This window comes from Erithacus rubecula (assembly GCF_903797595.1).
Source record: "Erithacus rubecula genome assembly, chromosome: 1".
Taxonomy (NCBI): Eukaryota; Metazoa; Chordata; class Aves; order Passeriformes; family Muscicapidae; genus Erithacus; species Erithacus rubecula.
Window position 1 is genome coordinate 78383801 of NC_136658.1, and position 17188 is coordinate 78400988.

The 17188-nt window shown below is 38.9% G+C and overlaps 1 protein-coding gene across 4 annotated transcripts in view; it reads left to right on the forward strand.

The window, feature by feature from the left end:
• The window catches only part of ZDHHC20 (zDHHC palmitoyltransferase 20), a 45428-nt gene that overhangs the window by 8713 nt on the left and 19527 nt on the right, over positions 1-17188 (forward strand). For 2 of the 4 annotated variants that reach the window (XM_079320023.1, XM_079320020.1), the window contains exons 2-3: positions 9144-9170; positions 13898-13992. In XM_079320023.1, coding sequence (XP_079176149.1) covers positions 9144-9170; positions 13898-13992 — 122 coding nt within the window. Of the gene's footprint in view, positions 1-9143; positions 9171-9962; positions 10079-13897; positions 13993-17188 lie in introns of those variants that run through there. The other 2 variants (XM_079320021.1, XM_079320022.1) reach the window with 2 other exon arrangements.

Consider the following 17188-nt stretch of genomic DNA (forward strand, 5'->3'; position numbering starts at 1 on the left):
ACTCCATTAGGATTTGCAGTAGTTCAGTTCCTAGAGTCCTGAGTTTATACTTTCCTAGAATATGTGGTGAACTGTCAGCAGGCAGGTGACCTCTGAGGATTTTTTTTGGTTTTATTTTTTTGCTGGAAGCAATAGTTACTGAATAAGAGCTCTTATTCAGCTCTTATTCACCTCTAAGGGTGATAGGCTCTGCTCTTTTGTATGCTTGCCTACTCTTATACTCTGGACTATTATCAAAGATTTAGTCTAGATGTTCTGGAGTATCCAAAAATCCCTTCGCAGTGGCTTGCACAGTCTTTGTGCTGTCACCTTTTCATATTCCTAAGTAATCTGATACTTAAATGAGACCTGCCCCAACAAAATGGTCTGTCTGACCTTGTCCTGTATCCAAAACTTTCAGTGCTTTTATTACCAGTATCTTTTTCCCTCTGCAGTACCTGGATCTTTTTTATGTTCCTGGGGAGTTGCTGTTATTTCTTTCTTTTTGCAAAGAAACTAGAGGGTGTAGATTTAGCTAGAGTCTAGCTTTGTCTCAGGATGTTTCAGTCTGAGTAAGGTTTAATGTATATTTTTTTAACAAAAAGAACAAGCAGCAAAGCCTCCAGCGTCAAAAGATGGCAGCATTTGTTATCAATCAACTTAATAAGCTATGTATGAACAGATTCCCTAAGTCACCATGAGAAGTCTTTAAACCTTTGTTTATTCCATAAATGTTTTTATAATTAAAAAAAAATACTGAATATTTATTAGCATTTACAAGGCCAGTTTGTTGAAGACAAGAGTTCCCCATCACTACTCTCCCACAGCTAAAATACTTGTTTTTAAATGACATGTTTTTCAATACAAAGCCTCCTTAAAGGGCTGAGTCCAGGAGCTTGGCTTATTAATATCTTGATAAGAATTCTTGTAGATTACATTACTGACTGCTCTGTTGTCAATGTACTGCTGGCTGAAAATTAGCTCTTATCATATGTAGTTCCATATTTAACCTCAAGTGGCAAATACCAGTCAAACCTGACCAACACTGCAAACTTGGAACTTCATTTAGGGAATCCAGTGACATAATGCATGAGAGGAGGTCAGCTTGATGGGCAGTTTGATTTCTTCCATTACTCAGTGAACTTGGTGACAGCAAATCCTCCTCTCAGAAAACAGAGTGCCTAATACTTTGTAAGGAGATTTACAAGAAGATCCTTATCCACAGAGTTTTGCGAGGAGATTTTATCCTCACAATTGGGGAAACACTTGTTGCTAGCTGGGCCAGTAAATAAGCAAGGAAACAACTGATTTTGGAAGAGTCTGAAGCCAAACATGAAGAAGGTGCCTGATTAGCAAAGCAGGTCACTTCTGGCTGCTGATTGCACTCACTGCTGGATGAAGGTTCAGGTCTGCAGGTCACAGCAGCTGTGTCTGGAATTTTTGTTCTCCGCACACTGGCACCTCTGCTCTCCTGCCATCAAATCTCACAGCTGTGTGGAATAGATAAATAAAGATTGTTGCATATTTTCATCTGTCTGGTGTAGAAGTAAATGGATTTAGTAGGAATGTCCTGAGCCATAAGACAGTCAGGTTTAAGTGACCTTTATGTTCAAGGCAGGTATTGACTGGCAGTCATAAACTGCAAATTAGTGTTGTTTTTATCAAAAATAATTGGTAAATTGTTAATCACTTGAAAAATACTGTTATGAAAATGTACGTTGGTTGGGTGGAATTTTTGCTTGCTTTGGTTTTTACTTAAAATATACTGACAGTTTCTGGTGTTACCTGAAGAACACCTGACCTTGTGCAGGGTGTGTAAGACAGCTCTGTGTTTGTCAACACCAGCTGATTATACTGTTTATCACTGCTGTCTCTTGCAAGTGTTCTAGTAGTGTCAGCTGCAGAACTACTGGAGTTATTCCTAACACAAGAAGCACTTTCACATGTGCAGATACTTGAGTGTACTGTTACTTGATCTGACCAGCCTGAGAATAAATACCTCTCCTTCAAATGTAAATGTAATTAATTAGTGGTGTGGACATTAGCTAGCTCCACTCAGATGCTTCTGAGTTTCCATGCCTTTCTGTCAATTCTGTTTTTTCCTATTCCCTGATGGGCCAGAGAGAGCACAGCTCACTGACTGATGCAAATAAGAGCTCTCTTTGTCTTTCAAGAAGAAACCAGGCTTTCTTTTGGCTCTGTCTGATAGCTTAAAGGCAATATTGGAAGCAATTTATGCACAGCACTTCCATGCTACTGAGCAATAATGCTGTTAGTGTTATGATAAAGCAGAATTTGTGGTAAAGAATTGAATGAAGTCTAGTAAAATGAGTAACCAGCTGAAGCAAGTGTGAAGAAGTAATTCTAGGATTTAAAATCCATTAAAATGCAAATAGAATGAGCAGTGTCAATAGTCATTAAATAGCCAAAGAAAGGCAAGTTACATTAGGGGATTTTTGAGCAAGTATAGTAAATTAAAAATGAGTAGTGCTTCTTAGAGAATAGGGCTTTTCAGGGACAGCAGACCAGGTGCATTGCTGGAGCTGAATGCTAACTTCACATTTAGAAAAATTCTTTAGTTATATGGGCTGATAAATCTCTTAATACCCTATAGTTGGTGCGTGCGCAAGTGTAAGACTGAGGTGAAGACCTGGCCAAACTTCCTGCTGCATGCTGACCAAGGGTAACTCTTGGTTTTGAAGTCATTTTAAAAGTGCAGGCACCCTTGCTGGAAAGACCATTAGGAGACCTGTGGTGTAACTTTCAAGAATATTTTATAGATGCAGAGGTAATGAGCCATCTGCAGGATTTTGTGGTTTCCAGAAGTCAGCTGCCTTTGTAGCTATGCTTTTGAACTGTGGAAGTTGTAGCACAGAATTTACTGTTCCCACAATACATGGCAGAAATCTTCCCAGTTGTCATAGCTAAATGTAACTCAGTACTGAAGAAGTGTCTTGCATTGCTTATGCTAATTTCTGCTGTAGACTGTTTGTATTTATGCATGTACTCTCTGCATTGAGGCTGAAAAGACCTTGGCTAAATAAAAAGCTGCTTTATTATTGTGATAAGAAAGTATTTTCCAAGCAGCAAGCCTCTGGCTGCTCTAAATTACTTGTTCTAGTGAAAGAATCATGTTCATATTGTTTAAACCATAAAACAAATCATAGCAATAGCTGGTAACAAGTAACAGAAGCATTCTGCAGTGCAGCTTGAACTGCCTTGTTTGAAATATTAATTCATTTTGCCTATCCCTGTGATAATGCTTCTTTGAATCCTGTACCAATGGGCACAGCAATCATGAGTATATGAAATGTGGTCATTAAACAGCATCCCTCATATTACCAGTGTCTCTTCCCTGGCTGCATTTCTTCCTCCTGTTCCTCCCACCCCAGATTTCTCACACATATGCACTACCTGCAGTGCCTTTGAAGGCATCATCTTGTGATCACTTGAAGTCACAAGACAACTCTCTGAGTGCTCTTACTGAGTGAGCACAGGGTGTGTGATGAGTTTGGGCTCTGGCTCATGTGCTTTAAGGCCCTGACAGCATTTCTTTCCCCTCTCATGACTGTGCATGACCCAGGACAGTGAGAGGCCACTCGCTGCCAATCCCCCTTCTCCCCTGCAATGCCCTGCTGTTTGTGGTCACACAAGCTTGTAGTCACCAAATTCATCAGTAGCTCAAGCATGGTCCCAAGTGTCTGCAAAGGCAAGTGCTTGCTTTTGCTATTTGTCTGCCCTAGGGGAGGAGTAGATGGTTAGGAGGGGTAACTTTATAGACCCTTGCAGCAAGAGTTGTCCACCACAGGCCACAGCTCTGAAACAGGCATCGTGTCAGACGTGGCTGATGGTTCAGCCATGCTGCAGACCAACCCCAGGCAGTGCTGCTGAGGCACAAAGGCCTGTGGAGCTGCATCTCCTGCAGCGCCATTCTATAAAGTGTTGCTTTCTGAATCCCCTGGCAGTGCACTGGGAGTGGGGAAAGCTGTCCTGTTCCTGGATATCTGAAGTTGAAATACATCAATCTAGCACCGTACAAAGATAAAGTAATTCTAGGTTCATATGACTCAAATTTCTGCAAAGAACATTCATGGTGGCAATTGAGTGTGTGATTCCTGGAACCTCTTTTAGCAGGGACCTGGCAGCATCTTCCTGCGTTGGCTTTTGGCTACAGGATGCTGTCAACTCAGTCATCTTGAGTCATTTTTCTAAAACAACTCCGAGCTGTTAAGGGAGGAGAGCACCTAGTGAATGCCTGCCATTTGGGAAATGAGAAATATCCCGGTGTGGGAAGGTCACAGAATTAAGGCTTTTAGAGAATGGTGGAGAAGTGCTAAGGTCTTTGTGTTCTGTTGCTGCCCTGTAACAGAAGCCAAGTGAGTATTTGCTCAAGGAAATTTACTCATTGTGCGGCTTGTATCAGTAAATAGTGTTTCTGTCGGCTTCTTGTGAGTGATTAAGGTCTGTGTTTGCAAATGGAAATTACGTAACCATATACCTAAGTTACACTTTCAATAAAATGCCATTTTCTGAACAAGTGAAACACAGAGGTAATGTCAGTGGTGCTTACCTTTCTGTTGAATTTCAGTACTGGTAACTTCTGAAAATATGGGTGTCTCTGTATATATATATATGTGTGTGTATGTGTATATATATGTGTGTGTGTTTGTTTATTTATTTATTTGTACTCTTTTCATTAAAAGCTGAGGAAAGTTAAGGCTGTGCATCTGGTGAAGGGATGCAATGCCTTTCTATCACTCCTTCTTCCCACCCTTAAGGAACATCAACCAAAATGTGAATATTACTTTGAAATTTGTGGAAAGGCTGGAATAGCTGAAGCATGACTCCTGCTAAGGGCCGCTGTGGGCGTGGATGGGGAAGTAGGCATAGCACTTCAGTAACAAGATCAGTTCTTGTCCTTTGCTATACTTCTATATTAGTTGGAGTTGAATTTCCTCCTCTGCAAGAAGCATATCTAGCTATGGTTGGAACATACTTTTTAGGGGAGTAGGAAGATGTGATTGGGGGGGAGGGAGTTTATTCCAAGCTTTAAGGCAAATGTCTTGTCTTTTAGCACGCCTCTTGCAAGGTCTTGGGAGATCATAGCACCTCTTTGCCTCAGAATAGAGAGGTTTGGTTTTTTCCTATTACACAGTGAGTTGGAAGATGTTTGCACACTTCATAGCAACCCTGAAAATAAGCCTGAAACTAAAAGCAAGCCAGCTCCCCAACATATTTTTCTTTCAGAGATGAGATATTCCGAGAGGTTTCCTTGAAGCAGCTTAAAAAAATGCTCCAAAGCTGTCTGAAGTTGGCATTTCTATCAGTTCACACTCCAAGAGGAATACTTCCAACAAGTGACATTTTCCCCCAGTTCCATTTGTTATACAGCTAAGAATGTCCCTGTGTCTGCAGGATTGTTTCCTGTGATAAAACTGTGATAAAACTTCTGCCTCTTTCATTCTTGTGACATAGTTGAGATGAAAGATAGCAGACAATAATGTGAGAAAGAATATCTAGCAAAGTGTAACCAACGACTAGAGCCACAAAGGAAAAAGTGTCTTTTTTTGCCAGGGGTGATGGTAGGTGTCTAAATCAAAAATAAGACAACTTAGAAAGTCTGTGAAAGTCCAAGTCAAACATGCAATTTCTGCTTGTCCCCTAAGTGGACAGAGTTATGAAGTATATTTGAGTCCAGCCTAATAAGGGCTGTATGGTATATTTTGGAGGCAGTATTCTGTAGAGAGATCCCACATACTTCAAATAATGTGCTTCATCTTGGAGGGACCCCAAAATGTTGGGAAATCCAGTGGGTAAGCTGCTCAGTGGACCAGCTAACAGTGTGTTGCACCTGTACATCCCTGGGCAAGCTGCAGCTGCATGAAGTTCAGTATAGGCCTGTCTACCTCTCTTTACAAGCAGGTTTGCTGCATTCCTTCCTCAGACTGATTTTGGAAACCCTGAGGTAGCTGAGATAAGGCTCTGCACTGCAGTCAATCAGACAGGGCTTGTTCACTTTGCTCAACTCCCCTGGTGCTATAGCACTGAGAGGTTGAATCCTATGAAGTTCTGAGGCCATAGTGGAAACTCCATGTGCCTGAGCATTCAAGTGCCTGCTTCTGAGCTCTTTGCATTGAAGTAAACTACAGATTTCACTGACTTGGTCATGTTTTATCCTTCCCTGGCAATATCTTTCCAGAATTGCATAAGTCTTCTAACAAAACCAGGAACTTAATACTAAGAAACAAATTCAAAGAATATTTTTTCCTTTTATAGCTGAGCAGTAGACTGATATGACAATATATTTTTAAATCCTCAAAAGACCAGCTGTTTTACACCACTTATGTTTATGAATCATGGGCAGTTTGTGTTGATTGCAGTGCTTAAGGCACTGACTTTTGCTGATGCATCTATCTAGAGTATAATGCTGTTGCTTCCCGAGGTTAACATATAAATCAAAAGCAACATTTATTTGGTTTTTAAAAAAAAAAATCAATAAGCAAAAAGTCAGTGCTGCCTTGGGATTTTCCCCTATCCCATGCCCTAAACAAGAAACCATATTTCAAAAATGTTTGAAGTGAAAATGGTACTAATTTAACAGAAGCTGGCAGCCATATCTAAACATCAGAAGCAGCAGAGGAGAAAAATAATAGTGAGCAAACTTGGAACTGCAAGCTAGGGATGGGGCCCACAATGGCAATGTCATGTTCTGTGACTTTTTTTTCCCTGATGTAGAAGAGTTCAAAAGCAAGAATTGATTTCTTGATGGTACAAAGCTTCTCATTAGATGACCGGTCTAGCAAATACTTGAAAGTCTTTTTTACGTAAAGATTGACTGTTAACTTACATGAAGAAAGGCTTTCCTTTGTACTATAAAGATCCTGTAAGACTGTTCATGTGCCATCTGCTGAGTGAATTTGGACTAGTAGGGTTGTTGTTCATTTAATCTGCTTGAAAGTGGGCATTAGAACAGTAAAAGGGTAGAAACAGTAATATTTAGCTTACATGAGCCTCTGAGATCAGGACATCTTTTATTTCATGAGGATGTTAAGACAGGGTGAAAATCACAAGCATTTCTATGTTGGCTTTTCCTCAGACTGCAAGGGTTTCTCAAATGAAAATTGTTCTACACAGTCTAATAACTGCATTCTAACCTAAGGGACCTATGTATGAAAGAGAAATTATCTTCCTGGTGCTGTGAAGCTTAATTAATTTTTTTAATGTTATTTAGGGATCTTTTTGATGAAATCCCACATGTGATAAAACATTATCTTTTTTTTTTCCTCTTTGTCTTATTTTTGCTTGTAAAGCGGTTCATTGTCTTGAGTCTTCAAACATCAGATTTGTCTCACAGCTTTGTTTTGTGCTGAGAGCAGAAATGAGGCTAAAAATTAAGGAGTACTTTAACCAGAATTACTTCCAAGAAGATTTCCTGAAGGTTTGAAGATAACCATGTTCTCCTGCTCCCAACAGAGGATAATTAAGAACTTTTAAATATTTATTGTCCAAGGAAATACATGTTTATGAATGAATGTGTGCAAAGATGTTTACTTAAGATATGAGTTAAAGTTAAATCTAAAGTACTGTTAGTATTTTTAAGTAAAACAAACATACTCTGCAAGCTTACTTTACTTTTCACTTTTTAAATAATTTTTATCTTCTCCTTGTATTGTTGGAAACATGAACTGGAGAAATAACACATTAGTGAAATTTTAAGCAAAAACACTCACGGGATTTGCTTTAAAAATAATTTGACTTCTGAAGCATTTAGTGGAGTTTCAGGCAGAAAGATGGGAGCAGGCAGTGCAAGTATGCATAACTAATAGTAAATGAAGCTGTTCTTTAGAATTGACCTCCTTGAATTTGAAACCAACCTTGTTCTATTCCAAATGGTAATTTCTTCCTCCTTTTTAGGTGGAAGGAACCAGAACCTTTTCCATTAGCTTTGCTTCTGTGTACCGATATTTGATGGAGAGGGATGGGGGCAAGAAAGAAGAAAAAAAACTAAAACATGTCTGAACAAAAAAAAAGGTCATCTATACATTGAGATATCATCTCATTATGCCTCTTGTTGCCCATAAAAAAAGGCACAGGTGCATTATACAGTTGTAGACCCTTTCTCTGTGGATATCTACAGATAAGTGTCAAATGACACCTCTGTAACAAAGCAGCCCTTCAGAAGGAAGTCTGCAATGCACACTCAAGCCCTGCAGATTTAAGAGTCTAGTGTGCATCTGGAGAAAGCTCTTTTGAATTGTTACACAGATTAATGATAGTAGAAATGTCAGAGTTGGGAGAGGGGAAGCAATGTGTGTGTAGTGAGGTAAACTGCAGGAGGCACAGTGTGCTCTGTTAAGATTTTGCTCATGCTTATGATCAGAAGCTTAAATTTACTGTGTAAGTTGGAGTCAGGAAGGATCCTTTCCTCATTGAGTTTCAGTAATTCAGTGTCCAAAGAAGAGATCCAGCAAAGGAAGTGGTATGAACACAGCAACCAACAAGTACAGCAGCTCTCTGTTCAGCATCATCCCTGAACTGATAAACTGAGTATGAAGGTTTTGGAGAAGCCTGAGGGCAGGAAGATGTACTAGTCAGGCAGTTTACAAAGTAGGTTTGAACAATGGAATTTGCTGTTGGCATGAAAGGAGATGAGGCTATGGGAGATGTGGAGGTGGAGAGATTTAACTATGCCTGAAGCATTCAGGTCAGGGGGGAAAAAAAGCAAAAAATGGTATGTGACAGGAAGAGAGAAGTTGGGGTGGGAGAAATTAAGGAAGTAGGTTATGTGTAGCAGTTGCACAGGGATTTCTGTTAAAACTTTTGATTTCATTTTCTGTTTTCCAGTGGTACACCTGTTGGCCTGTTTGATTCAGAAAAACAAGTTAGTTGCATATAGGAAGGGGATTATACGTAAATTCTGTCTAATTGTCTGTGGAGTGTGCTTGTTTCATTAGCCCAGGGAACTGCATCCCTTCAGCTCTTCCAGTAACTCTCCAAGCATCAAGGGCTGGCAGGAGAAATATTGACTCCCAGTGTTGGGTGGGAAGGCTCTGCTAACATCTGAAGTATGCTTTGGAACAAGTCAACTACCTTGTATATCTCACTTTTAGCCAATTATTTAATTCTGTACAAATTTACCTAACTTTATTTTTTTTCTCTTCCAGTTACTATTTCTTCAACTGCCGAAAAAGGTAATTTTTAAAAGTTTTTATGAAGATAGAAATAGCTGCTTTGCATGCAAATCCTAAGGGACTTAGAGTTTAAATCTACTCCTTTATGTGTGAGCTCTGTGTAATGAATAGATTAGTGCTAAGAAACAAGGTAAATATTGTACAGTTGAGTCTGTTTTGTTTCTAATATCACAGACGTGGGATGATGACAAGACCTGTGACTAATGCAAGTAATGCAACTATGATTTAAGTTTGTATTTATTTTTTAAATGGGTACCTAGTAAGAACAGAAAAAGGAGAGAAGAAACTGCAGCACATCCACAATTCCATTTTCTATTTAGGCCTGTGTCCTGAAAGACTTCTAGAAGAGGATGAATTGTTGTTGTACTGCCTAATATTTTCCAAACAGCTTACCAAATTTCTCAGAACTCCATTCTTAAGGAGAAGTTAGAATTGTGCAAAGCACAACCATTTCAAAAGTGGCTACACATTCTAATTTTAAATTTCCAGGTCAAGTGTTTGAGTTTTTGTTTTGAGAAATTTTAACCTTCATATTGCTTTTAGCAGGTATATGCCACAGTGGGTAGTAGTGCACAGTGATAGAGATACAAATGAACAAAAAAAAAATAAATTCTAGCATATTGTTGCAGGGATATTTGTTTGGGAGTGTATTCCTGTTTATGGGGGAACATGAGTGGTAGATTAAGCACAGATTTGCACTTTAACTATCCACAAAGGCTGGTTCAGACTGGTAAAAGCTCTCATCTCTTAAATATTTTGCAGAAGAGCACAGAACTGGAAGCTAATCTAGCAGTGAACATCTATCAGAGCACTGTAAAAAGAAGGAATCTTGATGGAATTTATTGTTTTTCAATTTCTAATGGAGAACTGAAAGAGTAGGAAAATCTTCAGAATAAACTGTAAGCCATGTAAGATGTGGACTTGTGTTACACTGGATTTTTTCATCCCATTTTATAGCTGGGCTTTACCTTGACTTCACAAAATTCTGCAAGTTGCTGCTGCACTTGCTGTTGACCCATAGATGAATAAGTTTTATTTCTAATTTCTTCTGGAAAGGCAAGATCTATGTATCAGTTAAGGAAGTCTGGCAGAGCCATATTTGTGTTACATAGTCAGATCTCTATTTCAAATGCAGTGCCTGTGTGACTGAAGCAGGTTCTTATAAATCTACTAGAGAAGGAAAATGCAAGATTAATGAGAGTGACAGCATCAGTGTAACCAGTTAGGCTCTTAATAGCTGTCACCTGCATGCTTTTTGCACCTCCCACTCTGAATCATGTCATAGGCATCCTATATGCATTAATTAGTCAACCATGAAAGTAGATTTTAAAAATACAGATAAAGTCTTTTTTCATTTGAAAAGAAAGCTGGCATAAGTTTTCTAAAGTTCTTATAAGGCAGCTCACAATAGCCAGGAATCAACATCAGAAGGGTTGAAAGACCAAAGTAGCAGAAACATTGCAATGCAAATCAATAATGTGCATCTTAGCAAGTGTGTTTTGCTCCATATTTCAGTGTAATAAGTACTACAGTAAAATGATTTGGATATAATGGCAACTTTTGATTTAATTAGTGGTGATTTCTTCACCCCATTAGGGCTCTTTTTTAATTTTGTAATTTTATATTCTTGTCTAGTTTTATATCCATTACGATTGGGGAATAAAGTCAACTCTGAATCTCTGTTAACAGTGTAATATACTATTGTTATATATTATTGCCTCTGTAATCTGACTGTCTTGGAAGTAGCGTTGAGAATGATTCAGAAAAGAATGTTAAGGGCAAATCTTGGGAGGGCATAACATATTTTAAGAAGATTCTGAAAGCATGTTTTAAGACACTGTCTTCCTGAAGCCATAAATTTGGTATAGTATGCCTTTAAAGTGAACTTTATAGTGCCTTTAAAGAGAACCAACTTCACTTAGTTGCAGCATGGCACCACGAATCCTGGATGGCCTTAGTTTAGCCAGGACTTCCTGTGACTCTGAGTCTGGCTAACTGGCAGATACTGGAGTTTGAGGTTTTTGTTGTATTTTCAATCTAGCTTGTATTTACAAGAAAATTAGCTTGCTAGGAATGAATCTGGTTTACATTTGTACTGGAGACAGATGCAAGATTCTTCAGGGAGTAATCTGTAGAGGAGCTGCTGATAGCCAAAGTGGTGGGTAGATGGACTGCTAAAGTAAAGCTGTTAAAAATGGTATCTTCCCTCCCTCTCATTTCCTGGGGAGCACTGACAGGACAGTTATGTATGATCACAGTAGGAATGGCAGCATGGGAAGTAGGAAAAGAAGCAAGAATTTATTCAGAGTGAAGCTTTATTGTCTGCCAATTGCAGGCTCTTTCCCTGGGTGATGCCCATCACTGGCTACTGAGTACCAGCCCTTGGCTTTTAATGATGGTGACAGATTGCAAGAGCTCAGTTACATGGAGAGTACTTCAATAGCTGCCTCTATCTAATAAATAGTGGTAGCACTGGCACAGATCTGTACTCTTGATGCAGCTGCACATGGTCCCTGTTATTTTCTGTCTTTTAGGGGCATTTACAAGCTGTGACAAAGCCTTGAGGTTCTGCTGTTTGACGCATTGGGTGTGCACTGAAAATAATCCTTCAAAAGAATCTGAATTCTGGCATGATTTTTATGGACAGAGTAGAACTGTTTACTGTGTAAGCTAGTTCTGGTGTGCCTTGCCCTCCCCTGTATCTCATTTCCTCTTTCCTTCTATTCAATTTTTCCCACCCTCTTCTCCACCAAAGTTCTGATCTGTGCCACTGATTCCACTCGTTTTATGTCCTTTTCTCCTCTCTTCCAAACAATTTTCTCATGCTTCAATTGCTTAACCACATTGTGTTTGAAGGTAGAGTATGTTTTTAATAACAGACAACTAATAATGCAGTGCCTACTACAGTAATACACAAGTTCTTTCCTATCAGGACACAGATTTGGGATGGTTTTAGAAAAGGATTTTGTTTCTAGCATTTTCAGTCAGCTCCACAGCTGAAAATTTTCCAAATCTACCTCTAAGGTTGGAGGAGTCGGAGGCAAAGGTAAAAAGAATAATTCTCTGATGAAAGCTCAAATGCAGTTTGTTTGTTTTCATTGCAATAAACAGTGAAAATCCTGAAAAATTATAAATGAAACCCATGTGACTGTGCACAAGTGTTTTCTGAGCTGTTGGAGGTTCCCAAAGTTTTGAGCCTTTTTTGCTATCCATGAAGTACATTTTACAGCTTCTTAAAGTTCTTAGAAGACTCTATCTGTAGAGAAAAGTAGGTCAAATTTTCTACTTAACTGCAACTGAAGATAATATAAATGAAGATAATATAAATATTTAATATTACTTCTCTAAGACTTGCTGTTCTGGAGCAACTGATCTGTTTCCTCTTGACAAGTGATAAAAGAAAACTTTAGAGGAAACAAGATTTGAAAGAGCTTCCTAGGTCATAAGGTCTAGATTTCTGGTCTTTAAGATATCATGCAAACTCATTAGAAAATTTATTGAGCTCCCTCCTAAAGCCAGTTACATTTTGTTGCCATTGTGACTGTAATAGGACTTTTCCAGCTTGTATTTCTCAGATGATTTGAAAGAAGAAAGTAAGAAAATCTTTAATTCACATCTGGCATAAGTGGATGTGTACTCTCCATACCCCTGTTTGGGGATTTTAACTGTCATTGATGACCAGTGCCTTCTGTAATGGCACATTACTGTGCTGTTTCTGTTAGAAGTAGAAATTAAATTGAGTTATGTAGGTCAGTAAGTAATCAATTGCTTTGTGATAATCTAAAACAGAATTACAGCATCATCTTTATCCAAAAAGATTAGTCACATGCCAGAAGTGAGGCTGTGTTCAGTTCTGGGGTTTGGGGTTCAGCAAGGCCAAGTGCAAGATATGGCACATGAGTCAGGACAATCCCAAGCACAAGTACAGGCTGGGTAGAGAATGGATTGAGAAGCAGCCCTGGGGAGAAAGATATGAGGCTCTTGGTTGATGAGAAGCCCCACATGGCTCAGCAGCATGTCCTTGCAGCCCAGAAAGCCAGCCATGTCCTGGGCTGCATCCAAAGCAATGTGGGCAGCAGGGGAGAGGGAGGGGATTCTGCCCCTTTGCTGTGCTCTACTGAGACCCCACCTGCAGTGCTGCATCAGCTCTGGGGCCCAGCACAGGGAGGACATGGTCCTGCTGGAGTGAGTCCAGAGGAGGCTACATAGATGATCAGAGGAATGGAACAGCTCTCCAGCTGAAGGCAGACTAAGGGAGCTGGGACTTACTGTCTTGGAGAAGAGAAGGCTCCAGGGAGACTTAATAGCACCTTCCACTACCTGAAAGGGACTACAGGGTCCTGGGGAAAGACATGTTACAGAGACATGGAGTGATAGGACAAGGGGAGAATGACTTCAAACTGAAAGAGGGAAGGTATAAATTAAGTTTAAGGAAGTAATTTTTATTGTGGGACTGGCAAGGCAGCAGCAAAAGTTGCGCAGAGAAGTTGTAGGTGCTCCATCCCTGGAAGCATTCAAGGTCATTTTGTGAATCTATAATAAAAACATTATTTCCTTGAGGAAAGGCAGCCATCACGTTTGGGGAGTGAGGGTGGGTGTTTATTTAATTTTTTTAAATGAACTTAGAGTGCTAAGTGTGGTTGTTTAGCCATCCTCAAAGATCGGGGGGTTTATTTATTGTTCTTTTCAGCTATATTCACCAAGTTCTTATTTGTATTTTATTGCAGTTGTCTACCTTGTAGTTTTTCATCTGTCATTCGTCATGTTCGTATGGTCCTATGGGAAGACAATTTTCACATCTCCTGCAACCCCCTCTAATGAGGTAAATATAATGTTAGGAAAATGTCAATGCCTTTTTCATAAATAGCTGAACTGTTTTCAGTGATGAAACTTGTTTGCAGTACTGCATGATTCACCTTTCCCTTCTCATTGTCTAAATTAGAACAGCATGACAGTGTATCATGAATGAAAATGATCAAGTTACTCTTAAAATACCATATGCTTTGTGTAATGACATTTCCTTATACAAAGTGTGTGTTTAAATCATCACAAGTTTGGCAGTCTTGTACAGTGATATGCTATGAAGTAATTTGCTTGAAACCTGAAATTTTTAAACTCATAAATGAAATACAGTGACAACATTTTTATGTTTCCTTTTTAGACAGTTTAAACCATTGTTTGAGTAAGAAAGGGTAGTAATGTAATGTATACTTATGACCTGGAGTACTGAACCCACTTACTAGTCATAGGTTAAGGTTTAGGAACACTGAGATGGAACTACTTAAAGAAGCTTTGTATAATAGCAAAAGAATGCATGATGAAGTTTTGTTTTGAAAAAGAAACATATTAATTCAAATAAGCCTGGGATGGATTACCTTGTTTTCTGTTTTCTCTAATGTGTGTGTATGTAAGGATTAAATACTGGCACTGCATTTAGAATATTGCCCTTCTCATTGTTTTTACAAAGCTTTTAAATTACCTAAACTGTTTGAGGTGTTGGTTGCTCTGTGGGGGCTGAATTTTTATTCTGTTTTCAGCAAGATGGACATTCAGTGCTGATGTCAATCTTAAACATTCTTAAGATGAGTTATTCCTATGCTTTGAAGAAAAAGCAAACACTGTTCTATCATGCTTAATTATGGCTTAGAGATCTGTATGTTAAAGCTATAGAATATAAAGTGTAAAAAGCTGAACACTTCTGCTGTTTAACTAAGCAAAAAGTCTAAATGTAGCTATTGAAGGGTGTAACTTGTGAAAGGAGACAGCTTTTATGGTAACAAGAGTCCACTGCAAAAATATGTAAATGTATTATTTGTACATTTTTGGAGTTAGATAATCCAAAACACCTCAAAACACTTGTGAATTTCTGCATGATGTAGTAAGTAAAGGACAATGAATCTGATGGAGGGTCTGGAGCACAAGTGCTGTGAGGAGCAGCTGAGGGAGCTGGGGGTGTTCAGCCTGGAGAAAAGGAGGCTCAGGGGGGACCCCATCACTCTGCAGCTGCCTGGAAGGAGGGGGAGCCGGGGGGGGGGGGGTCAGCCTCTTCTCCCAGGTAACAAGTGACAGAATAAGAGGAAATGACCTTAAGTTGCACCAGGGGTGGTCTAGATTGGAAGAAATTTTTTTTTCACTGAAAGGCTTGTTTTTACAAGCACTGGAACAGGCTACCCAGAGAAGTGGTTTTATCCCTACCCCTGGAGGTTTGAAAACATGTATAGATGTGGCATTTGGGGATGTGGTTTAGTGGTGGACTTGGCAATGCTGGGTTTATGGCTGGGCTTGATGACCTTAGATGTTTTCCAACCTAAATGATTCTATAATTCAATGAATTGCTAAACTCTTGGCTTGGCTTCAAAGTAATTTGGTTTTGCTTTTTCTGGAATGGTTTTGCAGGAAAATTGTAAAGTTAAGCAGATGAACTAGTTAAAATGTGGTTGAAATGGTGTTATTCTAGGTTTTATAAAGCTGTATGAACTAGAGCTGCTGTTAACTCTAATACCTAGTAACTTTTACTATATGCTTGAATTCTTCATCAATAGCAAACTTACTCTGACACTACTTTTCCTGTAGTTGCAGTGATGATGTAGCAGGTTTTTTGTATTCAGCAAGTGAAGGGGATGGCTTGGGCATATGGCACGTAATGGATTTTTTGTATATTAACTGTGGAGATTGATCAGATTTAATAAAATTTTCTTCTACAGCTAGCTTTAAATGAAAAAAAGGACAAAAAACCTCTCCCACCAGAGAAACAAAAATAAACACCCCGTTTTGTTTTGTTTTTTTTTTAGAAAGCAAAAAACCAACCTAATTAAAAACCCAGCACCGCTTTTTCTGTTTCTGGGCAAATCCCTTCTGTTCATGTACCAGTGAGTAATTTTTGCTGGTTATACTTAAAAACAAACATGACTTCAGAATCTCTCCATTGTGTGAGAGTGTAAATGTATATATTTTTAGTCCTTCAAATTTGCCATTCTTGCAAAACAAATAACATCCTGTGATCTTACTACTGAACTAAAAAAAATATTCTGCAGCTGCTGTTGTCTTAGTGTAATCCCTGTACATTTGTCCTAAGAAAGAATAATCAGCATTATACAAGATCCAGAAAGAGGAAGGAAACAAAGGGATTCTTTCTGTTTTCAATAAGAACTGCTGAACCTCATTGGGAATTCTGTTTGCTGTGTAGTAACAGACAACTTTTGATGTCTTTGAACATATCCTGCTATTGTCCTGAGAGACTGTGGTCTCACAGCCCTATTAAGTTCTGAAATTAGAACAGAAATATAGCTTTTTGGAAAACCAAAATCCTATCCAGGATTTTTAGAGTAATACTATGATGTTACTTGGACAAACTTTAAAATGTTTAAATCTTGTTATTTGGTTCCTTTTCTGTGCATTAATGTTTTGCCTTGAAATGTCATCTAGAGGGAGTACTCATGTTTCTTGCAACCTCTGCTTGATTGCAGGTCACAGAGACCTGCATCACCTAGCAGACTCACAAGGGTAGTAGGGATTAAGGTGTATTGCACCACTGTTTCTTGGAATGATGCTTCACATCTGTCTTAAACTTTTGATGTGATTGTCTCCAGTCTTCATGCTTGATTAAATAGCTGAGTGATTAAATTTAAATAATGAGGTCAAACTCTTGTGATGGCTGAAATGTTAAACTTTAATTTCACCCTTCATGTAGATTAATTCTAGTGTCTGGTTGTTTGAAAGGGTATTATTTAAATATGTTTCATGTTTCAGCCTTGAAGGGTGCGTAGGCTCAATAAGTGGGATGATACTACATGTGACAGGAGGCGTAACTAGATTCTGTGAGCTGTGAGGCATCTTGCTTGAATTCTGGGTTAGGAGATAGCTCAGAGAAATTGCAGCAATGTCTTACAGCTTCCTCCTTGCTGTAAGTGAAGTCTTCGTTGTTGCTTGCCAACTGACTGTAATCCAAAAATGGAAAAAGTACAGGATGAGAGGAAAATCCATGTGAACTAATCGTGCATATGTTTTTGGTAGGAAAA